This window comes from Alligator mississippiensis, chromosome 8 (genome assembly GCF_030867095.1).
Source record: "Alligator mississippiensis isolate rAllMis1 chromosome 8, rAllMis1, whole genome shotgun sequence".
NCBI lineage: Eukaryota > Metazoa > Chordata > Crocodylia > Alligatoridae > Alligator > Alligator mississippiensis.
The window spans coordinates 73,703,757-73,730,181 of record NC_081831.1 but is presented as its reverse complement, the minus strand read 5'-3'; the positions used below and the strand labels follow the sequence as shown (position 1 = coordinate 73,730,181).

Sequence of the window (26,425 nt, the reverse complement as noted above, 5' to 3'; positions counted from 1 at the left end):
TCAACACAGGGTCAATATATTTAATATATTTTTGGCCTGTTTCTCTACTTTAAAATAATAGGCCTGATTTCCCAGTGCCTTGTAGTGTGTGCAAATTGGGTGAAAAATGCCCCTGCAGTTCAGGGACAGCATCTTACACTCTCTCACCCACAGGTATAAATGAATTATGCTTGCAACAGAGACCTGATGCAAAATAGTGGAGAATCAGGTCCAGTACATATAGAAGCTGCACGTTGCAAACGTGTTATGCTGTTTGGAAGGATTTTACTATCCTCTAATGGCTATTATGGTGCGTCTAATGACATGCTGTTGCTCTGTTTAGTGAAAGAACCATTATTGTATTAGAAGCGCTCTACCACTGAGATTGTATTTACATCCAAACTATTCTATTTTTGATAAGCTAGGCTTTTACTTAAGAATGTTAATTGAATGCCTCTTAAATATTTACTAACTATAACTCACACATTATGACTAGCTAATTAATTTCCCATGTAGGCTCCACTATTTTCAGTTAATGTGCTGGATACGATTTGACATTGCCATGTCACTGAGGAGATGAGGCGAGAAAAGAAAAAAAATCTCCCAGAGTCAACATATGAAACGCACTGCTTCTGGACTTAGTTTTGGACAACTGGACATTTCTGGTTTTGCTGTTCGCCAAATTCTTTCCGCTTTAGATTAGCATTAAAAGGCAGCGGGCAGGACACTGGTAGACTCGGCTGACATGCGAGCATAATGTGTCTAATCTTGAAGGACATCTTCTGTATTCACCACCCACAATACACAATATTCTCCATCCACAATACACATGTCCTAGCCCTCTTTACGCTTCCCACCACAGACATGGGAAGGCATAAGGATCACCAAGGGGTATCCAGCATTACTAAACCATGCTCTCATAAATCACGAGAAAGATCCCTTAAATACTATCACATTTGCTTAAAAATAACAACATTTAAGGTTCTCTCTACTTCGCTTCTGAACTTTAAGCCGCTAGTGCTCATGCATTCTGGCCACGTGGATTAGAAATGAACATTATTTTAGATCAAATATAATTTGTATATAGGCACAGGAATCCAGCAGCTGGAGATTTAAGGGGGAAAATAAACTATGAAATAGGACAATATGCAATAAACTTGAGAGCTGGCAACACTGCACTTCAGTCAGAAAGTACACATCAGAGTACTACTGCCCTTAAATAACTTATCTGGTTTTGCAGTTAGGCAGGTCAAGGTGTAAGAGGTCTGGGTTACGCTTGCAACACAACACCAGGTACAAAGTGTGCACACCAGGAAGGAGGTGTGGCCTTTTGGCAATCTTGCTTTAATGGAATGATACTCCAGGATCTGTGAATTAATCACTGTGGGATGAGTGGAGTAACAAACGCTCAACTTCAAAAGCCCCAGTGAGAGGTGTATAGTGCAGTGGCACGTCACTGCTCATATCACCCTTGTCGTGCCCAAAGTACAATGCAAATCAAGAGCGTGAAGCGGCGGAAGTGTCACGAGGAGCATGCATGCATCCACGAGGCAAGAACCGAGAGCTGGGGCAGCAGGAAGAGAACACGCCCAGCAGTACATGTTGCGTACCCGTGGGATGGGTGGTGCATGCGTGCGCGTGCTCAGGCCATAATGCACCACTAGCATCTTTCCAACGTTGCACTATGGATTTTCAAGATTGTGGCTAATGATATCGCAGCAAGCCGGTGGCCATCTACACTAGGACTTTATAGCTGTCCTGCTACTGCCCGCAATAGTCTTTCCAACCTCCTGGCCACTGCAAAGATTTCACCCTAACCCTCCTGTTTCTAATGCACAGATTCATACCAGTGGAGCTAAAGAATAATCTCCATTACCTGTTAGCACTATAGGGTCAACAATACATACTTCATCCTTTATGTTTCCATCTAGCGGAGAACAAAAGTACAGTTTAGGTAAAATACTAGTAAATGCAAGGTAGCTGACTGTGTCAAGGGAACTCACATCAAGAAAATGAATATATGGAATATTGTTTCTACCAACTGCTCTTGGGATTTGAAGGAACATTTCAATATTTTGCCTTCTTTATTTGCCTTGTCACTGCCCAAGAAACCTGAAGATTACAACTGACCTGGAAACCTTACTGGGGAGTGCTGATATTCAACTGCATTGTGCTGATCACATGTTTTTTTAAATGACTGTATTTATGACATGTCCTGGGACTCTGATGCTGCAATTCGTTACTGATAAAGAACAAACAGTTTCTCAGAGGAAGGTGGCCCCTGTCCAGCTCTCGAAAGGAGGTGTTTGAAGATTTCAGCCCGGTTATTGTGCCTGCCCATATTCTTGTTGTGCTGTGCACTGAACAGGACTGTAGTATTTCTTAAAAGGAGCCTTCGAGTAACTGCCTGAGGTACTACCATCAATTAAGACTTTTAGCACAGTCCATAGGCTTTCACACTTCATCATTCAGCAAGGCTGCACGATTCGTCGCATGTGGTTCCTTGACAAATTAACTATGTGGTTATTTTTGCTTGGTCTCAATTATTTCATCCAGCCGTTTAACTAAATGAATTATACAGAATTTAATAGGATTGCAAATTGTTTAAGATAACCTGAAAAGGCATATTTAAGTTTCGGTATATCCATGCTACCATATGGCGCTCCGAGTAGCTCGTAACTCATGTCACCGCCAAAGTGTTGCTTAACTCCTAAAAGCAGCTGTGTAAAAATGGTCCTTCCACACTCAAATGAACTCCCTCTATGTATTCAGAGTCGCATTTGATTACTGCAGAGATAAAAATGACTTTGCTGGCCTCTTAATCCTGCTAACTCTTCAGAGCCAACTAGGCCAGGAGACCAAGCTGAATTCCCTCCATCGACTGCTTGGCATCGATTAGTTATCCTGAATAAACTTCTTTATTCATTTAGAATAAAATATTTTTTCTAAGCTCTCGGTGTTCTTGCAGTCCATTAAGTGTGCTAGTCTTATTGGGCTTGCCCACATGTAATGCAAACCAGTGGCAAATCTCCCATGCAATTTGCCCCTAGCCTGCAAGGATCTATTCAGAGAACCCGAGCTCTGAGATTCCCCGGGGGGACCCACTTCCCAGCCCTTCAGCTCCCCAGAAATGCCGGCTCAAAAAAGATGGTCAACCACTTGGACGAGGACAACAAATTCCAAGGTCAAAAGGTCCTTAATAAAGGTGTCATATGAGGCATAATTTAAAAAAAAATAAGGCCACACAAATTTTGGTGATGGCTTAGTGTGGCCGGCAGAATCTGGATCAATGGTGATGTGTGGAATAGAAAGACCACAGCTTCATTCCTGGGGGCTGGCTATATCTCATGGGAGCACTGCTGTGAGACACCCTCTACTCATCCCCGTTGTGCATGCGGCAACTCCCAAAAATGAGGCAATGCATGTCCTCCTCCGAGCTCACACTCGGAGCCACTGTGGCAATCTGCCCATGCTCACTGGCACACACTCAGGGTCATTTCCAGGCAGCTGCATTGCCTCATTTTGGGGATTTGGTGTGCACGAAGCGGGAGTGAGCAAGCAGGGTGTGCCTCCCCCCCAGGCAAGACTTGGAGGCTGTGTAGACAAGCACGCAGAGCTCAAGCTAAGCTTGCAGAATTAGCCGTTGTGAAAAAAACAGGCTTTTGTACTTGCAAAAATCAAGCACATTTAACTGGAAGGTCATGAAGAGGCAATACATGCGGCGATCCACCATGTCATTGCTACCTTCTAGAGTAAGACCAGGCTTTCAAGTTTGATTTGGGGCAGACCGGCAAGAGTGCCTGTTACCACATTTTTGCTCAGTCCTATGGGCTGAGAGGTGTAGTTGCCACTAAAGTGCAGGACTGAGAGCTGGAAGATTCAAAGATTTCTGCTGCAGACGCAGACTTCAATAAAAACAGCAGTAAGACCTAAAATCATAGTCAACGTGATAAATGGCATGCTGTATGCCAAACAATCCCCACTTTAGCTATTACAGTATATATACACACAACAGATATATAGATATTGAAATGGAGGGACCCACATGACTGTGACATATCCAGCATTTAACAACTCCACACAATAACTCAAGAAAGATGGTAGAGACCCTCGAGAGTGATGCAGATAGGCAGAGAAAAATTGCCTACACAGGAATTTTGGCAGGATACAGAACAACACACCTTTGATGGGCCTGGATGTTTACTTCCCCCATACTTTTGCAAAGATGAACTGAGATGCAATACCCAGGAAATGTCAGGACCCTGGATTTACAGCTCCTCCGTGAGATAACTGTCTCCCACAGTGCAATACCCATAATTTCACCTTGAGGCACTTGCTCGTTACTCAGTAATTGGTAGCGGTGGCACTTTCTGAATCTTTTGCACCGTGTCCCTGGGCAAGTATTCCTCCATCAGCTCCCACCTAAAGTGTCCCAAGCTCAAACATGCGTAAGCGTGTGGGAACAGATCCCGCAGCCATGTGGCTGCAGATTTAGGAGGAACTGAAATCAAGGAGCAGAGTGCTGACACTTCCTCCCTGACTAGACGTACCCTGGTGCAACAGAGTCTCTCCCTTGGGAGCCTCTACTGATCAGTTATCTTGCAAAAATACCAGCAAGTCTCCTGCAAGTCCAGTCGAGGACACCCACTTGTATTTTTTTCTTTTGAAATAAAGAGCCGGCAGATCAGGCAACTGTTTATAAGTAGTAGAGAACACTGTTGACACCACCTCGTAAGTCACATGTTATTTGGTTGTTCTCCTTAAGCCCTCAGCTCCTGGAGTCATGTGATTAGGTTACCACTCCAAATTTCACTTGAAACCACACAACAACACCTCTAGCTAGTGATAATGGGAGTTTTGCTACATCAACCCAAAAGCCTCAACAACAGGCAGACTATTAAAACCCAAAACATGTAATGTTTTATGAGCCCTCATGCTTTTTAAAAACTTAAATCACTTGACATGTGATTTCTGGATGTTTGAGGTTGCCAACACTTCCATCTATACCCTTAACGAAGTGGCTCCCAACCTTGGGGTCACAACAGTAAAAAATGGGGTCACAAAGACGATCACAGATTTTCTCCTTTAAAGGAGTAAAAAAAAGCAGGAAGTGGTGGTTTCCCCTTGCAGGCTGGCAGAATTACAGCCTGCCAGGGGCTGCTCGGGGCTGGGGGGGAGCGGGAGGAGGGCGAGCAGGCCGCGGGCACCATGCATGCATGTGGCAGCCAGGTAGTATGCACGGCAGCTCCCACAGCTCCCTCCACACAAGTCTGTGGGAGTGGGGGTAGATTGAGGCCCATCTGTGGGGAGCGGGGAGTAGATTGAGACCCCCCAGTGAGGCTCATTTAGGGTGCAATGGGGTGCTGGCTCCCCACTGCTGCATGCATTCCCAGGGAGGGAGGCACGGGGGGTGGGGGTTGTGTGTGTGGCAGGGATGGATGTGGGCTCTCGGGGCTCCCCGCCCTGCTGTCCTCCCCCTATGGCCTCTGCAACCCAGCAGGGCAGGGAGACTCAGTGCTACTGCCAGGAGCCCCAAGCTGGCCAGGCCACCACCGTGGGGAGGCCACCCCTGCTCACCCCTGGTGAGCAGGGCTGGGAGTGGTGAGGGGCACTGGCAGAGTCAGGGGGATGCAGATGGGGAAGGCCCCTTGGGGGGATTGCGGGGCCATGCTCAGGAAATGGGGTCATAAATGAAAACATATTTAGAGTTATGTAATTCTTGTTAAAAAACAAAAAAAAAAAAAAAGAAAAATAGCATAACGGGTCCGATCTTCTATAGCCAACGGACTTTAATTAGCAATTTTGCATAGGATTTGTTTAGCCTGGGCTGTTACGGGTTGTTGATGTGCATCTGTGTCTGTTTTCGTACGTATGGGATACGTGGCTGTCCCTGAAGAATGAAAACATGGGCTAATGCCATAACTAAGTATGAGGATAGCTGGAATTACTTTCTGTCCAAAATATTTATGACCACCAGTCTATGCTCTGACTAGGCATAAACTAAAAACCGATTCCAGCATCTCCTCACCAGTCTCAGCAAAGTACAGCCCAAAGGATAAATTATACAACAGATGGGAAAATGTAAATACCATGACCTTCACTTTTTATGGTCACTTTAAATGGAATATTTCCATTATAGCTAGTCAAAATATTAGTTTAATGAATTTAGCCCTTTTCTTGCCCATAGATTAGAATTATACTCATATGCTTATTATGCAGATTTTTTTCAAAAAGTATTTACAAACAAAGTTGAGCTCTGGTTGTGTGAAAATTTGCTCAATCTGGCACGTTCAACCAATTACGTAATATTTGGAATTTGCTATGCAAGCTTTATGTCTGGTCACCTAACCACACGATGTTATTTATGCTCCTCGATCAGATGACTTAATTGTATGTTTCTGCCTTTCATTTCCCGATTAAATGGATCTCCTCCCATTATTCCAATATTCACTGATCGTTGAGCTCAACATGAACAACGCTGTGATGTGAGCATAGCACCAAGAGTCAAAGGTATAGCGGTGAAAATAGGATGAATCAAACCTAGGTTTCTAATTCAGCAAACTGTTCGATAAGGTGCCAAAATTTGCTCTTTCAGTATTTACAGGCTAGGTTCAAATCTCAGTTATGTTGGGATCTGCCCCTTTGGATTATGATGAAGTCTCTTACTATCTGAGCTCTGCGAGCTCGACTGTCTCTGCTGTGGAAGAGGCTGCCCAGGGAAGTGATATAATCTTTGCCGGGGGTTTTCAAGAGGAGGCTGGCTAGGCATCGGCCAGCAACACAGCGGCATATAGGGCAGGGAGCAGGGGAAGGGGATCAGAATGACACTTAGAGAGGGTGCAGGGCTTAGCTAGTGGCATGCCTGCCAAAAATGTTGGCCTCCACTGCCTTCGGCACTACTCTTAATTAGTACTGTCAACATTTCTCACGTGCTTTTGCACTTCAGCATTCAGCTGAACCACTCTCCATTTTTTTCTTTTTTTAAACAAAGAAGCTGAAATAAGATTTTTCCCCCCCTTTTTTTCTATTAGCATGAGTAAGCAGCAGCTGATTCAACCCCAACATCTTTGAAAGATCATGACATAGAAATAATGCTCCCCGTGTCATGTCTAAGTTTAGTTTATATTACGAGGGAAAATTATTCAGCGGATTTTTGAAGGCTTCAAGATCCTGTCCTCAGTTAAACCCAAGCAGCTCCATTGCTTTCGGTGACCCTAACCGTTTATTTCTATTTTGGACGCCATAATCCTCATCACAGCTATGGAAGCCAAGCAAGTGGGATTTAATAACTGCAGCGGATGGAAAGATACAAGACCAGGGTCTTATTGTAAAATAAAGAAAAATGAAGGACGGAAAGGCAGAACAATAAGATTCATCAGTAAAACAGTCTCTCCAGTTAAAGTTTCATAGATTTTTTCATAAAGCATCAGTCGATCTTTAAAAGCTCAAACCAGGACCTGAAATGTGCTAATACTTCACACTGTGTCAGATGCACAAAACCAAATGGTTCTCATTAACACTACCAGGCATTTCACAGCGAGGTTTCCACCAGAGACCCTCTTGTGGAAAGACATGCTCTACATTGCGGGCATCTCCCAGGCTTTTGTCTCTAGTAGAAACTCCATCGATACTGGGTTAGGTGGTGAGAGCACCGATCCCCATCAGGAACTGGCAGAAAGCACCGACTCCCAGGTGTCCACCCTCCTTTCCTGCATTTGATTGTTTTTTCGTCTAGTTCTGTGACTCTACACATGCACACATCTATGTTCTAATTTTTACTCATTTGTGGCTGACTTTGTACCTTTCCTTCCCCAGTTCTCACTAAGCTTGATGCTGCTCAGTGTGGAAATGTCCCCCATTGGATGCACAGAGCAGAGTCACACATGCCATCAAACCTGGATGTGATGGGACTGGAATTGGGAAGCCTCAGCTACTGGGCTAGAGCCTGACCCTGGGTCCCCTGGATGAGACCTTTCCCTAAGCCTTCCTGCATTAGAGGTCATTGCAGCAGCAGGGCGTGGTGATAAGCGGTGTCCAATGTGTTATGCAAGGCTGCAGGAGCTCACTCCTGGGGGGAAAAGATGGAGAGGATGGAAGGTCATGGAGCCTTTCCTACTCCTGCTGCTCTTTTCTCCCACCTGGTGCCCTCGATGGACAACTCTTCATAGATTTCATAGACGTTAGGGCTGGAAGGGACCTCAGAAGATCATTGTGTCCAGCCCCCTGCCCCAGGGGCAGGAAGTCAGCTAGGGTCAAAGGATCCCAGCAAGATAGGCGTCCAACTCTTGTGACACCCCGATCAAAGCTTACGATCACTGTGTCTGTTTTCCCTTTTCAAATCGACCCTTCAGAAGGCCACACGACTGAAAGACTGCTGTCTGTTTCCTGTATGCCTTCCCCAAACCCACTTCTCAGATCAGTTCTGTATCCCTGGGCACGTCTGCACCACTTCCGCAGTCGTCCTGAGAGTGCCCCCAACCAACGTGCCCCCACCAACCTGCTTGCACTGCGCACAGGCCACATGAGGACAGGAGAGCGAGGCTGAGCCTAGGGCTCTCGGCCGCCGTTCTCAATCAGGCAGGAGACAAAGAGGCTTCGCTGCCTCTCTGAAACCTATCTGTTTCATATTACTAGGATTCCCAAATTGGTATTGTAGGAAGGGGACCGTGTTTCCTCCCGGTGCTTTCAGGAGTACCACGGGAACAGTATCAACCTGCCCACTGACTGCCACTGCAAAGCAAATTGAGTGTGGTCAAGTATGCCCACCACGTTATAGTAGGTGCATACCCCATTGACAGAATTAAGGGATGGGCCTGGTGACTCAGCAGTCAACACAATAAGGGACGTCTAGTCCATTTTTCAGCTCCCCTGCAGCACCACAATGAAGTGTCCCTTGTGCCAGTGTCCTGCACAATATGGCTATGTCAGTCCATGCCTTTTTGTCTACTCCACGAAAACAGGGCACTGCCTGCACTAGCAAAGTGCTAGTGATTGATGTTATTATTGCTAGATCTGGATTGTGCTTGCAAGCTATGAAAATAGTTTTAAAGTAAAAATGACCACAAAACAGGCAGCCCATGGCAGGAAGGATAGCAGTGCAAAAACCAGCGCAGCGAGCTGACCCACGATGGCAGGGGAACATGAAAACGAGATGGGAAGACAATGCAGGGAATTTCCCAGCTGTCACACATCAGAATCGCGCACAAGCAGGCAGCGAGACAAAGCAAGCTAGTTTGGGAACAGCTCCTTCCACATTTGAAATGTTTTTGCTAAAGGACAACAGTTTTGGCAAGAAAGACCTTATAAATTAAAAAGGAGTCAAACCTTATAGACTTGTCCATACGTCCCATTTCCAACAACTTGCACCAGTTCAAATATCCCTGCCGGATCCTGTAAAAAATACAGTAAATACTGTTATTTGTGGCAAAGTGTCTGCTGACTCGTCTCAAGGAAGCACTGCAGTCCACAAGCAGGATTTAAAATGTCCAATAGTTTTTGCCTAAGATTTCTATTACAGTCTAAGAGAATAACCAAATAATAATAAAACATAATAAAATAATATAATTCATAATGCATTTCTAGTAGAGTTTTTAGCTTAGAACCTAGCAGCAGGCTAGATAAGTAGATATGAAGAACATACTGAATGACTTGCCCAAGGTCATATCATAATTTACTGGCAAATCCAGGAATAAAACCTAGGAGTTCAGGAATAAAACCTAAACACTGAATATGGCTGGTGGATTCATGTAAGCTCTTGTCTTCTGTTATGAAATAGTTTAGTTAGTAGCACATGCAAACAGAAAGAACCCACATTATAAAATATTCAGAAAACTCATATGCGGCATCTGTGTTTCATTACATCTCGAGTCCGGAGATACACCACCACCAAAAATACCTGCAAGACTATTTTTGTGTCTAAAATGTATGGTACCCTGTTTTACCACCGCAACAAGGTGGACTGGATAGGCCAGGGAATAAAGAGATTTTCCACTCAGTGCCACGGACCCACACCAGGTGCAGACTAGATCGCTCTTAACCAGAAGCAAGAGTCAGGTTAGAGATGACAAATGCCCTCCGCCAAATGAACAAGTACAATTCTTACAGGTTTAGCCCCCACTTCACCAAAGCCCAGCCCTTACGGCTGACACCCTTGGGCACACTGATCACACGGAGATCATTTACCGTTTCCCTGCTTGAAGGAACAGACTTGTAGCAAACTGTGGACAAGCAAGTATCCCTTCCTGTGGAGCTAAGAAACCTGTTGCTTCAGTGAAAATTCACCTGAGAGATTTATAGAAAACTTTAAAAAAAATCAAAAGACCCAGTTCTTGATATTGGGCCGAGCAATTTAGTAATGCTATTTAATTCCTTCGGATGATATCAGGGACAAAGTGATATCAAATATTACTAGGTGTATCTGTTTCACGTCACCTGTTTTAGCAACATGTCATGTGAGATATCTATAGATATCATTGAAGGACATGACACAAAGAACCATTATTTATTTCAAAACTCTAGAAAGGCTAGAAAACATCCTTGTCAATCATCAAAAAAATGTGTATCTGGTAGAAAATTATTTTAAGCAAATCTTATTCTTTTGACACAAGCCTTATCTACCTGGTGCCTCCTCCTGCATTCTTTACTCAGGCAAAATCCTCCCAGAAATGAACTTGTCTTTTTATGAGTGAAAGGATCAGAGTTAGGCCTGTTTCTAATAATGGTGATTGTGATCAGTAGGCAGGAGATTTCATAATGCAACATGGCCTTCTACAGCTGTCTGAATGTAGACACATAGCTCAAGTCCTCTATATATTCATATATTCTTCATATTCAGAAAGATCTATTTTTATCCTGCTTGGATTCTCCGTGTTCATTAACACTAGTTATGAACTCACTCAACTTCAGTCCCTGGAAGTGAGAAGGTTTTTAACTTTCCAGAACTCCAACTGCCCTTGAATCCTTTTCATTTACCAAAGGTGGAAACAAGTTAAACTTTCCACGTTTCCACCTGTGCCCATGCTCATTTAAGGAAGGTCTCTTTTTATCTGATTTCTGAAGTACAACGCAGCTTGAATTTGGCCTTTTTAGGCCTAAATGCCAATTCTGCAAATTCATCAACAAACGCTGATCAATGGGATTGCTTATGTGCGTTGTTAAGCAGGTATCTAAAACAGCTGGCAGCAATTGGGCCCTTGCAAAGAGCTTCAGTTCTTTAACCCCAGCATTCATTTTTCATTTCCATTCACCTACCATGAGCGGTCATTCTCCTTTCAGAAAACCTGGCCTCAGCAACAATCCATTGCCGGTGGTAGCTCTAAGGCAGTATTTTACAACGGGTTTTACATGCTGCTGTGCTGCAGCTCCCAGGGAGGGAGGTTCTTTATGCAACGTGCAAAACAGAGACCCCTCTGAGAAACTAGACCAAGTGCCCTTGGTGTGTAGAATAAGCACGGGTGAATGGCACATAGAAGTCTGGATGAAGCCAAGTTACAGCTCTGTACATGTGTCAGGACCCCACATACATCAATGTCAAAACCAGCTTTGCCCAGAGGACCATAAACAGAGGAGCTGAGTGTTTGTACAGCTGCAAACTTGTCCAAGGTGGATGTGTCTCAAAACTAGCTTTAACTGCCAGTTTCTCCATTTTGACCCACTGCACCCAATCATCATGTATGCAAAGGCTTCAGATACCTATGGAGAGGCCTAAGCGAGTGGCTAAAGGCTTCCACCGTTTCAAGACGTGTTGTCGTTACATTTGAGTCAGCAAAAGAAAATAAGCCTGGCCTACTGCTGTTAGCAGCCGATCAGATCTGTTTCATGTTTCCAATGAATTGATCGCAGCCAGCACGCTTGGCCATTGCTCATCTTCTAATCAAAACTAAGTACTAAACTTGGTCTTGCTACAGTCAGAAATGATATTACGCCAAGCTCTGACTTAGGTCCTTGTACTGTCCTTGTTTGGTTGGACATCAGCATTGCAGCCTCAGCTGCTACATTATGGCAAAGTCCTCACATGGGGGCAAGCTCTTAATTGTCTCAGAGTTAGGCATCATCTTTGATGTAGTGCTTCCTCTCAGCTAACATTTTAAGTCCCCTGGTCCATATAACCCTTCACCATCTAGCCACTGCCAGGTTGCTTTGCTTCCTCTGACAGGTGCCAAAATCCTGACCCAAGCATTCATCACTTTGAGGTTAATTACTGTAATGCACTGTACCATATGCTGGTCCTCTTGCTCTCCTTTATCATCTGCAGAGTGTTCAAAAAGGGAACAGCAAGACTACTGACCTGGAGGTCACCCAGGCCACACAACTCCTCTATAGGGCACCATGAAAAATGCTGCACACAACAGGAAACCCACCGAAATGGACTTTTCATACATTCAGCAACTTGATTTTTGCAACTCTGACTTTTCTGTCAGGTCTATGCACCTCTTAACACAAACCAAAAATTAAAGGAGTTTTAGCTGTCTAGATGCCTTGATGCAACCAACTTGGAAGGGTCTATAATTGCCATTGCCTGCATTGTCACAGAACTTGGACCCCCTAAACTAGCAGCCAGGCATGGCAGCCAAACAGCAGCAGGACCCACCCAGGTGCTCCCTGCATAGTTAGGATGCTTGGCCCAGGTGTCTATGAAAGAAATGGGCTCTCGTGGAAGGCTTAATGACTCAGGTGGTGGGGCTAACACCAAAGGATTCAGGGCACATCCCAGCAGAAGCTATCTCCACCTGCCTGGAGACCCTGTGCCTCTGCATTTGTTCTAGTCACCCCCATTGCTGCCTCTCCTCACAGACACTTTGTATCTTGAAATCCCCCATAGTTGCCATCACTGCTGCTGAAATCTCATATAGCCTTGGCCATCACTGACTAAAGGGGGCTACATGCCAAAGTTACTAGGGCCATATTCGCTGACTTTTATTTTTGCCAGGGGGAGCCTAAGATGATGGACATGTGGCAGCCCTTTTCTAGGGTGACCACCTTTGAAAGGCGGGACACATGTCAGCCTCCCGCCACCCCCAGCCGTACGGCTGGAGCAGAGCCAAGTGGAGCCTGTGGGGGGGCGCGGGCAGGGGTGGATGTGGGCTGCCCGCTGAGGCCTTGGGGCTTCCCACCCTGCTGCCCTCCCCCTGAGAGCCCTGTGTTGGCAGTGCTGCCATAGCAAGGCACCCCCTGCCTGCCCAGCAACAATGCGGGACACAAGTTTGCACCGCGGCTCCCCGCTGCTGCCAGGCAGGCAGGGGGCACATTGTGTTCCCCTATTTCCCCCTCCCCAGGAGTGCATGCAGTGGCAGGGAGCCAACCCCCCCCTGCCCCCTGGATGAGCTATCTGTGGCTCTGTCCCGCTCCTTGCCCCAGCACTATGCACCACCCCCAGGTCCAGCTCCTGCCCCACTCCCTCCCTCACTGTTGGAGCCCTCAATCTGTCTCCCCATAGGCTCACCTGCAGACAGCCGGGGGAGCTGCTTTCCAGCACTGCCTTGGGTTGTATTCCTGGCCACGTGCATGTGTGTGCACACACGCACGCACTGGGAGCCCCCTGCGTCCCGCTCCCCGCAGCCCCTTGCAGGCTGGAACTCTGCCAGCCTGCAAGGGGAAACCTGCCATTTCCTGTGTTTTTCTGCAGTGGTGGCCGGAAAACCCATATCGCTGCATGAATCTGAGACAAATGCTGTCCCCGAGTCATGCAGCCCAGGACTGGGACTTGATGTTTCTGTTTCGGGACTGTCCCATCCCATTAGGGACAGGTGGTCACCCTACCCTCTTCTCGAGGGTGGCCAGAGGCTTCGGACCCCCACATGCTCAGCGCCTATGACTAGGGCTCCAAATGACTGCATTAAGGTGCAATGGTGCATCATTTCCATGAGGCGAGAGGAGACACGTTCATTAGTCCACCTTTGGTTCACCCCATCTTCACTCTCTCCCCCCGCAGGAACCCCAGACTGGGGCCTCAAGTGGATCCAGGAGACATAGGACCATATCATGAGAGCAGCTGAACTCTGTCCCATGTGAAAACTGAAGGGACACTCTACAACCCTGTTAGTTTTTCCCCACTGAAACCTAAGTCTGAAATGCTCAAAATCTGTGGGGCAAAATTTGGGGGGAGGCCTGTACAGGGCATGCTGCTTCTGACACACAAAGCCTGGAGAGCTTGCAGAGCTATTTTCCTGCCTGCTTATGCCGGTTTCTAATCATTTCAACAAGATAAGAGTCACCCACTTAGCTTCAAGAAAGTACTTTCACCACGTTGTTTCACTCTTCTGAGCAGAGCTGTGCTACAAGTTCAATTGCTACTTCCCTAGGCACGGCCAGGTCACAGCAGGTCCATGCCCTCGCCCCTCCAGACCTTTCATTTTTCTGCCTCTTGGACTTGGAACTCCCTGCCGTATGATTTCCACACAGGGTTTTCCCCCTGAAAGTCATTTTTAGAAAGCAGGTTGCTTTATTTTCCCTGGGCGAGGCTGTGTGTATTTTGCCACAGTTCAACTATTTTCTCCCTGAGTACGACAAGTGCTTTAGAAGCATAGTTTTGGGTGGCTTGCCTTGATATTTCTACTTGGCTCGAAATGAGTGGCATCACGGATAGCCAAGTTAACTGTTTGTGCCCACAAAATAAATCACAGGATGGGGTTGCTTGCAGATGTTAAAAAACACCATAAACGCGCTTTACCGGAAAAAGCAGCGTGTGACTTCCACCCGGCTCCTCGTGAGCTTTATGGGGCCAGAATTAGTTTACACTGAAGCCTAGTAGCCCTGAGTCTTGAAACAGTAATATTCATAAGCCGCATGAATACAGCTTTGCTGACTTTGCAAAAATGACCCACATGGTTCACGGGAATACGAGCTATTTTCCATGCACCGTTGTGGGCTGCTGGAATATGTCTTTTCCTTGAAATAACTGTTCCAAATCCTAAGGGATAAAACCCTGCTTAGCTACTTCCTGATCCCACTAACCCACATGAGCAGGGCAAGCGGACTCGCTCTGGGTAACTTGCTTTCTGTTGGCAGAAATGGGCACAATGCTATCAGCTCCGATGGAGGTCACCCACTTCCTCCAGCAGAGCGTTTGGCCCTTCCTCCCCGCTTTTAGAAACATTACTGGGTCACTGGGTCAAACCCTGCTCATTCGCGCTCAGGCAAGGAGTCTGGACCTGCAAAGCAAGGGAAGTTGAGCTGTCCCCTCCGTTTGAAGAACCCGGCCTGCCTGTCATCTTCACAGACCTTTAACAAGCCCACGAGCAATTTAAATACAGAGAGCTGTCTTAAAAAGAGCAGGCAGCGAGCTGTTTTGTCAGTCGCATCACATGGATCCCACCTACTGGCCTGTTTCTGCAACAGTCAGCACTGGCTAGAAGTCCCCAGGGTCCTGGGGAAAGAACATCGGCTGAAACTGGACAAGCTTGGGAAACGGCTGCCCGTGGCAGCCCGAAACCGCGTGCCACCGAAGGCAGCGCGCTGCCAACATGAGGCGCGGAAGAACCACGCGGGCAGGGGCCTCGCTGGCACGTTTGACAGCGAAACGCACCGCCAAAATAAAGACAAACGAGACAGCAGCCGCTGCAAGGGTGGCACTGGGGGAAGGACAGGCAGCTTCTTCAGGGGGAAGGGGGGAAAGGCGTGCAAGACTGCAGTAGGAGGAAGCGCGGCTGGGTGCAATCAAGGCAGGGGAGTCCAGGCAGCAGACAGGAGCGGGCTGGGAGGTGCGGGCAGCGGGGACGGGAGGCAGGAGCGGGCTGGGAGCCGAGCCCTTACCCTCAGGGTGGCCAGGTCGATGGTGTCCAGGCTGCGGGCGGCGCAGTCGCGGGCCATGCCGGGGCCGGGCGGGGGCGCAGGGGCGGCTCAGCCCGCGCCCGCCGGCCGGGCCATGGTGCGGGGCGCGGGGATGCTCAGGGGGCGGCTCGGAGACGAAGCGCCTGGTGCAGAGACATTTCCTCGGGAAAGTTTGCGAGGAAGTGACGTGCCCGAGGGGCTCGCGGGGCAGGCTGCTACCTGCAGCCCAATCCGGAGTCGCTCCGGAGCGGCCCCGCGGCGGGGAGGCGGCGCTGCCCCGACGGGACGGGGGATGGATGCCCGCCTCCAGCCCGCCCCAGGGCGGGGGGACAACGAGCCCGCAACTCCACGGCTCGCTCGGCTCGCGGGCATCCGAAGGGGGGGCAAGTGCCCCCCCCCCATTGCATCCAGCACCCCCGACCGCTCGGGACCCAACTGGAGCGAGGGAGAGCGGCGTCACGGGTGGCGAGGAAGGGGTGCGGATGGCAAGGGGCGCGTGAAACAGCACCCCGCTTGCTCTCCAAAGAAACTAGAAGTTGAGCCCCCCCCGGCAGGGCTCTGCGATTCCCCCCACGATCGAAGCAAAACCAAAGGTAGCGTCCTTGAAACGGGGCTGCGGGGCTGTGAAATAGGGGGTCCCTGACCAGGCCGCACAGAGGGTCGGTGGCTTGGTGGAGCATCCAGACCCTCAAAAAGAAGAGAGGGGTATTAACCCCCCCAGAATGAAGCCTTTAGAAGGCATCAAGTGGATGAGAATGAGCCATGAAGTCAACCGACTGCCCTCGGCAGGCGTGACTCGACTTGCTGCCCCCTCCCAGAAAGTCGGTTTTAATTTTGGGTGGAGCAGGAAGCAAAGTAGGGGGGGCAACGCACCCCCTGACTGCCCCGCAACATTGCACCCCCACCCGGATCCAGCCCTGGACAGTTTTACCATCCGCTAGCGGCACAGCGAAGGCAAGCCCGAGAGGAGGCTGGGAAGCCAGGCCTGCCACGAGATGCCGTCTCCCACAACAACGTTCCCTGCTTCTGTTGTGATGAAGCAGTCTGACACTGATGAAGCGTGGGTATTAACTGGTTTATTATGGCACAAGCCGGAGACAATTACATCAAGAAAAGATAAAGTGTCTCTCAGTCAGTGGAAGTAACTGCTGTCCTTAATGAGTTAAAAACTAAATACAGACTATTTTAACAATAAATACAATTTTGATGACATATCCATCATTAGTCACAGATAATACGCTCCACAACTAGTACTGGCGTGTCATACTTGGGTGTTAACTAATTCCAATAGTCTATTTAATAACGCATTAGGACTGACGCATTCTGCAATAATGCAAGATATAAACAACAACAAGTAAACACCAAAGGAAAAGTAAAGTAACAAAAAGTAAAATACCAAATGAAAAAGTAAAATTCCAATTGGAATTTTAAATTGGAATCTCTTCCATAAATTTGGAGGAGATTTTAATAACAAGACCACAAGACCTTGACATAAAACTTCAGAGTCCCATTACTTTCCTGCGGGTCGGGTTTCACCTTCCATAAGAAAAAGTTAATACACTTCCACTTAAAATATGAAATTGCAAAACAAAACACTGTACGTTTCTGAAATTAAAATTTTCCCAAATGAACTTTTTCATTTGGAACTATTTGGAAGTTTTGTCAAAATCTATACGAGTTCATGAACAAAACTGGTTGGGGTTTTTTGGTTTGTTTTTTGTTAAAACGCTTTTTTTCTGATGAAGAGCTGTTAAGTTTCTAATATTGAATACAGGCGATATCTACTGTTTTTACAAATTAGCTTTGACTGGCCTGGCTCAGCTACCAGGACCAGTGCAGCCCCAGAGATGTGGGTGTAGTGGCCCAGACAGAGTCCTGTGCCAAGGTGAGAACACAGCTTTCACTAGCTCAGGCATCTCTGCCCAGCATTGCACCAACATCAACATACAATAATGCTTAAGTCTGCCCCACAGAGCAGCGTTCCTACCTACAGCGCATCTGGCAGGTTCACAAGCATCCCCACACTTGTGCTAGGACCAAAAAACACATTAATTCCTTCTAGCCCTCAATGAAACCCTGGCTATTCTGAGTAGTGCATTTTCCCCAGCTAAGGGCAGTAGAAATCCATTACTTTAGGAGCAGTAGGGTCAATAGCTGGGGTTATTTCTCAGAGGAACCCCCAGGCTGCCTCCCCTGGGAACATTGTACAGTAAATTTGGAGGAGATTTTAATAACCAGACCACAAGACCTTGACATATAACTTCAGAGTCCCAATACTTCCCTGTGGGTAAGCTTTCACCCCTTGCATTTCTTACCCCCATTATATTTATATTATAGTGGGGAGTAAAAAAAAATTACCGTAGGCAGAAAAGGATATGTTGCAAAACCCACCACATTGGGCCTTTCTGCTTCCTGATGATAAATAATTAACAGCAAGGAGAATTTAAGGTTCATCTTTTTTTTAATGACTTTTTAAGACTTTTTTTTCCCCTGTGACAACAGCTGTTAAAATATGAACCAATGCAGTTAATGTGAAGAGAACAATTATTTGAGCTTCACTTCTGCAGCAAGAGATCAGGAAGGATTTAACAAGCCTTCCATAGATGAATCTATTAAACTGAAGGGAAGATATTCTAAGTCAGGGGTAGGCAAAATACAGCCTGCAGGCTGGATCCAACCACCCAAGGGAGTTTATCTGGCATCTTCTGGCCCAGAAGGATGTGTGGCTGGTCCTGCCACCTCCAGATGTGCAGTGGGGCTGGGGCAGTGCAGTGGCCAAACTCTGGTTCCCAATAGCCCTGGTGGCAGTGGCGCCTTCAGGCTCCTACTGCTAGTGTCATTGCTGCTGCCAGACCCCGCTGCGCTGCCCAGGCACCCTGGCCCGTCTGCCCCACACCAACCATCAGGAGCATCAGATGGAGTGGGTGGGCAGGTGGGGCCAGAGCCAGGATCGCAGGGTGGTGAGCGTGGGGGCTGTGTGGGGAGTGGATTGCAGCTCTGCCGTGGGCCCTGGCCCCACAACGTCACCAACCCATGATCCTAGCCCCAGTCCCAGCCACGCATCCTGCTTCTGGACACTGCTCCACACCCACCCGCAGCCCCAACCCACGTGCCCAGCTCAGCATGCCCTGCCCGCCTGGGTCTCAGCCAGTCTACATGGAGGCCCAGCCCATCCACTACATCCACCACCCCCGGGCCACTTAGGACGGTATGGTGAGGTGTTGCAGGGGTGCAGGGGGTTTGCTGACCTAGCTTATAACAGCTCATCAAACCTCCCTAAGTGGCCCTCCAGCCCAAATAATTGCCCACCCCTGCTCTAAGTGTAGTGAAACAAAAAAAAAAAAAATCTTTAGACTGGCCCATGCACAGGGGTAGGGAGATTGTGGAGAAGAATCCACCCACCTTGGAGTAGGATGGCAAAGTATAGTTGGTAAGCCTGCTGCAGAGCATTAAGGCTCCCCGAGAGAATGAAGATGTATTATACACTCTGCTGCCCATTACAATGTCTTGCTCTGTAATTACAAGTACAGAAAGAACATAATGTGCAACTTCAGTGTGGAGGCATGCAAGCGATCCAAGTATTTTGGGATATTTTTGGTGTACGTAAGACACAAATCAAGGGCTACACATTAAACTCTGAGATTCATCCCTTTGAATTTTTCAAATCATCTTCAGAGTACCTTGGCCCAAATGCCAGACTCTTTCTGTGGAAGTGAGCAGCAATTCACCCCAAAACGGATGCAAAAGTGTCGAAATGCCTGTGTTAGTTCTGCACCCATATTTCTACAAGCATACATGTGAAACTGAGTTACTGTATTTCAAATTTCTATTAGCACATGATTGTGGATGCAATGCTGGCAGCTGTGGGGCAGAATGTCGAAACAAAGTCATGTAGCAATTTCTTTGGAAATAAATGCTGTGGCCTCATTTAACTCAAAAATATTCTTTAAATCAGCTCCAGCCACATCTGTTATCTCAAAGTAACTCCAGCTATGTATACCTGGTTCCTTTGTTAGTCTGCACATTGGCAGTTTTGGATTTAGGGTTGGTTGTTCTGTTTAAATCTCTGGGGCGTGTACATTTTATTAACAAACTAAAAATATACGTGGGGACCAAACTCTGATGATGACGCTAAAACCTCCAAACTCTGGGTCTTCCCTCATGTGGGTTCCTGTACTTTTCTCCTCTGCTCCTTCTCAGCAGTCTCTTCAATGTGCCACAATTGATGTCATCTTCATGCATCATCTGACCATGCTGACCTGGTCTTTGATTCCCTTGACTCACTTCCTGACAGCACCTTCAGGGCCTTGAATCAATCTCACACGACCAGTGTCTCTGCTATTACTTCCTCTCTTTACCCGACAAAGCCTTCTTTACTTTGGGCTGCCTTTGTCTCCTATCTTTCTCAGCTTCCTTCTGTGCTGTGTCTGGATATAGAAATGCCTCTCGTCTACTAAATTCCCTCTCTTGCACCTTCAAAGACCCGCAGAAGACTCATCTTAAGTGACTCCTATCTGCATTGATTTACCTCTCTAGTAATCTCCCCAAATGTTTCTCTACCCAAAGTGGTGTCCTATGGTTCATCTGGCTTTACTTTGATAGCGAGCAATTTTGGGGTTGGAAATGCATCTTGACATGGCCTTTTACAAAGCAAAAAATGCTTTAAGTGAGTAAAGATAAGAGTAAGGATATTTATGGATGCTTCCCATCTTCTAGCCTCCTCTTACTAGCTACTATGGTGGTAAAAGGACACAATCCACTCTTACCAAAGCCTAAAGGAAAATCCTCGTGCACCGACTTCACTGTTGCATGATGAGGCTGTGAACAGGCTTCAGCAGTAAAAGCAATGACTAACAGTTGTCTTAGTTTCCTTTGCTCATTTTCTTCCTCCTTACCGCTTTGTGCGATAAGTAAGGAATATTTTAATTTGGCCTGTAAGCTGTTTGAGGGCAAGGGTTGTTTTTGACTCTTTGTTTATACAGTGCCTTGCCCAATGGCCCCCTGAACCATGACTAGAGCTCCTAGGCACTACCATAGTAAAATAAAAAGGTATTAATTTTACCTGGCCTGCCTTGAACACATTTGGAGCCATTGTATTCTCTTGATAATATCAGTTCTTGATACCAGATCTGATATAGAAAGCAGGCTAGTCAGATAGTGCTGGCTAGCTTCCTGGTTGCTACTTGCTATATGTGCATTAAAATGAATTAAAAATACATTCAATGCTTCCTTTACACCTCTTAAGTGATGGCTATAATTGCCAAAGTACATCATAGATTTCCAGTTCTAGCTAACCTGGACCAGTGTTGTTGTAGAACAACAGTGGTAATGATTCCACCAACATTTAGTTTCCAGGATCCAGCAGCCAAATGCAAAAAAGTTCTGAATATAGTTAAATTAAAAATACATTCAGTAGAAATATCAACTCACAAAAACAACAGCTCCTTGCAGCCTACAGATTCAAACCCTTCCTCTCAAGCCAGCATCCCAAAACAAAGGCCTAAATAAAGAATGGCAAGAAGATGCTATTAAATCCTAAAGTGATTCCAGGTGGGATGCACTGCATGAGCTACACATGGGCTTTAGTTCCCATGCAGAGTTGACACCAATACCAGTCAGCTGTGGCCCTTGATTTATATTATGGCTGTTCAAGTGGGGTGTTCTGACTTTGTCAGGGACTAGGCTGAAGATATGGAAAGACATCTTATTCAAAATAACCACAGAAAAATTGGATAATCATATCAACAGCTTCACAAGAGGATATACAGCAAATGCCTTTAGTGTAAAGAGAATTTTAACAATGCAACTAAGGGCTGACATTAATTTGGTGTTACAATGATATCAAGAGAGCCTTTACGTTTAAAAATGTAACTGAAAGGATGTCAGGCATCTAGCCTGTCTGTGAGGATCTTTTATGTGGTTTTTACTTTGGGTTTTGAGCCCAGAGCCATCTGGTTGGCAGATGATTCAACTGTCAGCTGGACTAGGCTGACATACAAGGCTCTCTCTAAAGTCCTGGCCCCCAGCAGCACCACCCTTCCCTTCTCAACAATCATGGCAATTATCAATCCACAGAAAAGTTACTGGAGCAGCAGGATGTTGTTATAGGGAGGATATAAGCCAACAACAGAAAAGTAACAAAAGGAGGGGGAAATCACCGTTGAAAGTTAACGACAAGGCTTGAAATAAAGTTCGGATAACAACAGTGTGTATAATTTGGACGTGCTGTTATAATCAGACAAGTAAACGGGGGTCACGGCTGGCAAAAATAGCTTTGCTACCTGCGTAGGTACGTCACTGACATGGGCAACTGCGGTAGTGACGTTTGCATATCAGTATATTCTGCAAGCAGGAGTGTGTCCTCGGTGACCCGCTGCCTTTGCTGCTGCTCCACAGGCAAAACCCATTGGGACTTGCTAAACAATTCCCTGGATGCTGCTGAACAAGTGATATAGGCTCCAGTCTGCTGTTGCATTGGCTTTGCGGACTAACTGAATAAAGAGCAGCGATAGGCTGTTTCTTTATCACTAGTAGCAGATCTGGGGAGTGAGAAAACGACATTTGATTTGTACACTGCCATATTCGAGGTACGGCCAGATTTACAAGCTGTAAGTCGTTTATCTGCTTGCGACCAAGCTGACGTCTGATTCTGCGGAAACAGAAGTAGCTAAGTCCCGCTGCAGACTCTGTGCGCTCTTTCTGCTGTCATCCCTCGCAGCCCACTCGGAGAGAGGAGCATTTGCTATCTCATGCTTTGGCTGACTGGTAAGACAGGCTGTTGTGCTTTGCTTCTCTGCTTGCACCTGAGGCATGTCAGCATAACCCCCAGTGATCAGTGAATTCAGTATTTCAGTGCAACCTGCCAGGAAAGACAACATGACAATATGTTAACCTTATGAATAATAAAAAAAGCAACAGGCTCCCTTTAGCATGACTTCGGTGAAGAAACAACCTATGGCTACACCCAGCTTGATGATCATATCAGCACAGCTTTCTATTCCTTGCCTGCAATTAAATGCAAGCCGTGACAACCAAACCCACCAACAGCCACCCTAGACCTGAGCAGCCCTTTAAAGAGCAGATGCTTACTTATGCAAAGGATGTTTTGTATGAAAAGGGAAGTGCAAGTGGAAAGGGGGAAGAGGAACTTCCTTTGTTTCAACAAAGGAAATGCCATTGTGCCCGTGAAGTATGTGGTTTAATCCTGAACTCTTACGCTGGATTCAGATTTGGGCCCAGAGCAACAGTCAGAGCTGCCAGATGTGACACCCCGTAAAGAAAGAGAGCGTTTCTTTTGAGTCTTGTTTATGCTTGGGTTTTAGCCACTGGCATTCAGCATGATTTACATGACTACAAATTTAGAGCTGCCTAATGAGCAGGATTTCCGGTTTGCAAGTCTTATTATTATTGTTATTATGATTACTGTTTAATTTGGTTTGGGGCCAATTCAGACCCAAACTAACATTGATCAAAATGCTCCTCACAAAAATGAAAAAATGGGGAGAAATTTTTGTTTTGCAATCCCAGGCACAGCACTTCCTAATGGAAATAGCTTCCTGGATGCTGCAGCAGCCCAGTTCAGAGCTGCCAAGACTCCCAGGATTAGTAGGATGGAGGCAACTTGGCCAAATGGCTCCAAAGTCCTGCCACTGCAGCCAGAAATCTGGACTCCCCGGGAATCCCTCCTGCAGTTGGTATCCTCAAGGCTTCCCGGCTCCTCGCCATAGAGCTGGGAGCCATATCGCCAGAACTGGGGCTTGCAGATCTTTCAGCACCCAGCTCCACAGCAGGAAGCCTGGGATCCCTAGCATGCCCTGTCGCCTTTCAGCTGCGAGGCCTCAAATTCTGCAGTCCCTGTTTTGGGGGCAGATGGATGGGCCTGTCCTGGAGACGGGCACTCAGGAAAGGGTCCTCAATCCTGGAGCATGCTGCCAGGAAACCTGCCTTGGATTTGGCATTGGCATTCTGGGTCGGCGAATGGATGTCGTGCAGTGAGGCAGTGTTTAGGTGGAAAATTTTCCAAGCACATCTAGGTAAAGTGTGCTTTGCCGGTGTAAGTGGCTCCTGGACCAAGACTAGAGCAGCTTCACAGATTCAGAGCATCTTTTACTGCCTTGCCTGTGCGATGGCTTTAGACTATTACCTAGTGGTTTTAGAGCACTCCCCTCAGTGTGTCATTAAGGCACAGCCCTGTAGTGGGCACTACAGAGTCTCCCAGTGACCACGTCCACTTCCAGGAGCTGCCCTGTTCTTCACTAACTTCACTGGTTTACTTGGGGAGAGACACCAGACCATCCTGCCTGCCAGCTCTGCACTTGCTTGCACGCTGAGTAGCTATTTTGTGCATAGTGGGGGTTGCATCACAGGAAGCCCACCAGTTTATAGGCTGATTACACCCAAATTACGGTGGAATAAGTGTATAGCAATAACTGAGACAGTATTAAAAGAAAAACACATTGGATATCAGCTACTAGGGTCCCCTGCCCAAGGCTTGTATTCATTACCCCTTAGGAGTGATTTATGGTTGCTAATGAGTTTTAGGAAGCCCTACAGTACAAAGTCGCTGAAGCTAAGATTTTGATTTAAAGCATCTTCTTTGCTTTAAAGTTGCTCGCTTACGTTTCTAATTATAACACGGGTTTCTTTTCATGGGCGGTTTTTTTCTGCTTTCAGGAACAAGGATGCATCTTGCAGAAGCAGTCTCTGACTGTCTGTGTGCATACGACCCACAAATCTCCTCATTCCAGCTTCTTGCAATCTAAACCGAGTTCCCCACCCACTGTGCCAAACAGCCACCACTTGGTGATCAGACGAAAGCAAAGGAGAGTTTAATTTGTCCGTCTATTTAAAGATATGTATTTTGTGGGAGACTGTTTTATCATTAGATGGATCTTCTTTCTCAATTGGTATAGCAGTGCTTTGGGCTGTAAAGGAAAGAGATTCTGGTTGTATATAAGGTGCACCAAGATATCTACAACTTAGCATTTAGCTAGGAGACCGCAGCATCTGTCTGCCATCTGCCTTAGCTGAGTATTTGTACAGAGCTCATCACCAGAGTGTCTAAGGATCTGACCCAAAGTGCAGCGACGGTTAAGTCAGTGGGAGTCTTTACTGATTGTAATGTCTTGGGCCAATGGCAGAGTATTTCTCTTCCTTTCCAGTACAGAGAATCCTATTATTAAATGCTGTTTTAAAAAAATGCTCAAACTGGGCCAGGAAGCAGCATTTGGGCCTGAATCCAACTGTGCATCCAAACTTTCCAGTCTGAGAGTGAGCAGGATCTGGGCGCTGGGTTTGGATCCGCGTCTAGTCCTAGAATCACGGGGTTTGGGGAACAAGCGTATCAGCCAAAACAACCCTTCATATCCCTTGGTTGAATTCAATATAGCCAGAATCGTTAATCCATTTAAATAAATACATATATAAAATAAATATAAATATTATAGATAGATAGCTGTATCTATATCTATCTATATATATATTTTTTTTTCCTAGTTCTTGGCAGCCATGAGTTTAGTTTCACAGGATATCCAAAATGAGACCAAACAGCTTCCTTCCCAAATGAGTCTGGAGTGGACAGGCTGGTTGGAAACAGTGCCTCACAATAATGCAATCATATCCAGGATGCCTCTGGAAAAGCTTAGATTATGGGTCTCCCTCCTGTCACTCCTTGGACCGAGCGCCAATCGCTAGAACTCCTGCAGAAATCAATGTTCTTCTTGGCCACACACCCTGAGCAACGTGTCTCTCGATATATTTGTACGTAAGGAGCCAGAGAAAGCCCCTTCCTTGCTAGACCGATAACCTTCTCATTTACTGCATGACCCATGACTTCATATTATTGTTTCAGCACTGCAGGCCTGCGTTTCTCAAGTAACTCTAGCTGCTGGAGGTTTCCTGTTTCCTTAACTCCAGTACATTTTCCTGCTATACCAGACAACATCCAAGCAAATACTTTTAATTGAGAACAGTTGCATTTCTCCCCGTTTGGAATGGCCAGTATGTTTTCTCTCTTTTACTAAGTACTCAGCCTCACATCCAGTTGACTCATTTGCTTTTAATTCCACATGCTAATGTGTAAAATACACACATAAATGACTGCTGGTATGAAAGCTATTCCCATCCAAGAATTCAGTGTGTATCGCATTCATTTGTCCCTAGTATAACCTCTCTTTTTCCCTTTCTGTTCTGTTGCACTCGGGTCCTTCTGTCCAATGCAGTGGTTTTCAACCTTTTTTCATTTGCAGACCCCTAAAACATTTCAAATGGAGTGCAGACCCCTTTTGAATGGTAAGTGTGGGTATTCACATACTTTGATTGATCATAGTCATCTTTTGCAGACTCCTTAGACATAGTCAGTGGACCCCCAGGAGTCCACGGACCACAGGTTGAAAACCACTCGTCTAGTGATATGTGATATAACTGAGCTCTCGTCCTTCTCTGCAACCATTCAGTACTCTACACCCATCCCCTCTGCCAGCCTCCAACTCAGCCTCCATGCACGTTCCACCCGTGGAAACAATTTTGCAATGCAGGTGTGAGAGGTAAATTATACAAGGAAACCTTGTCCCTACTTCTACGGTGTCAGCATTTTACTGTATCTCCTGCAATAGCTGAGCTGACATGAGCTAACCTGGCTCTGCAGAACTCAATGAAACCATTTCCATCAAGTTCTTAT

The 26,425-nt window shown here is 46.6% G+C and overlaps 1 protein-coding gene across 5 annotated transcripts in view; it reads right to left on the bottom strand.

The window, feature by feature from the left end:
* Positions 1-21,219, bottom strand: part of NRK (Nik related kinase) — a 130,828-nt gene extending 109,609 nt beyond the window's left edge. For 2 of the 5 annotated variants that reach the window (XM_059732856.1, XM_059732857.1), the window contains exons 1-3: positions 21,178-21,218; positions 19,150-19,259; positions 9,304-9,369 (exon numbers count right to left, since the gene is read on the bottom strand). In XM_059732856.1, coding sequence (XP_059588839.1) covers positions 9,304-9,369; positions 19,150-19,245 — 162 coding nt within the window. In that variant the 5' untranslated portion in view covers positions 19,246-19,259; positions 21,178-21,218. Of the gene's footprint in view, positions 1-9,303; positions 9,370-15,729; positions 15,968-19,149; positions 19,260-21,177 lie in introns of those variants that run through there. The other 3 variants (XM_059732859.1, XM_059732860.1, XM_059732858.1) reach the window with 3 other exon arrangements.
* Positions 21,220-26,425: the final 5,206 nt, after the last annotated feature.